The 318-nt window shown below is 80.8% G+C and overlaps 1 protein-coding gene across 1 annotated transcript in view; it reads left to right on the forward strand.

The window, feature by feature from the left end:
• The first annotated feature begins 226 nt into the window (after nucleotides 1–226).
• Nucleotides 227–318, forward strand: part of HACD1 (3-hydroxyacyl-CoA dehydratase 1) — a 30,870-nt gene continuing 30,778 nt past the window's right edge. The window contains exon 1 of the mRNA XM_012660900.1: nucleotides 227–318. This exon is cut by the window's right edge and continues 15 nt beyond it. Coding sequence (XP_012516354.1) covers nucleotides 252–318 — 67 coding nt within the window. The 5' untranslated portion in view covers nucleotides 227–251.

The raw sequence follows: 318 nt of genomic DNA on the forward strand, positions 1-318 counted from the left end.
AGGAGGAGGTTTCCCGGGCGAGCGAAGCGGATGGATTTTCCAGGGCAGCGGAAACCACGGCGCCGCCTGCAAATCGTACCCGGGGGCTGGCGGCACCCGGAGCCCCAGGGCCGGAGCCCCAGGGCGGGAGCCCCAGGGCGGGCCCCCAGGCGCGGGCGGGGCCGGGGCGGGGTTGGGGCCGGGCGGGGGCGTCCGCTCCTCCCCCTCGCGGGCGGCCGGGCTGGTGGCGCTGAGCCCCCTGCGCGTGGCACATGGGGCGCCTGACCGAGGCGGCGGCGGCGGGTGGCGGCGCTGGGGCTGCGCGCTCGGCCGGGTCCC

The sequence above is a fragment of the Propithecus coquereli genome, unplaced genomic scaffold, assembly GCF_000956105.1.
Source record: "Propithecus coquereli isolate 6110/MARCELLA unplaced genomic scaffold, Pcoq_1.0 Scaffold69, whole genome shotgun sequence".
Taxonomy (NCBI): domain Eukaryota; kingdom Metazoa; phylum Chordata; class Mammalia; order Primates; family Indriidae; genus Propithecus; species Propithecus coquereli.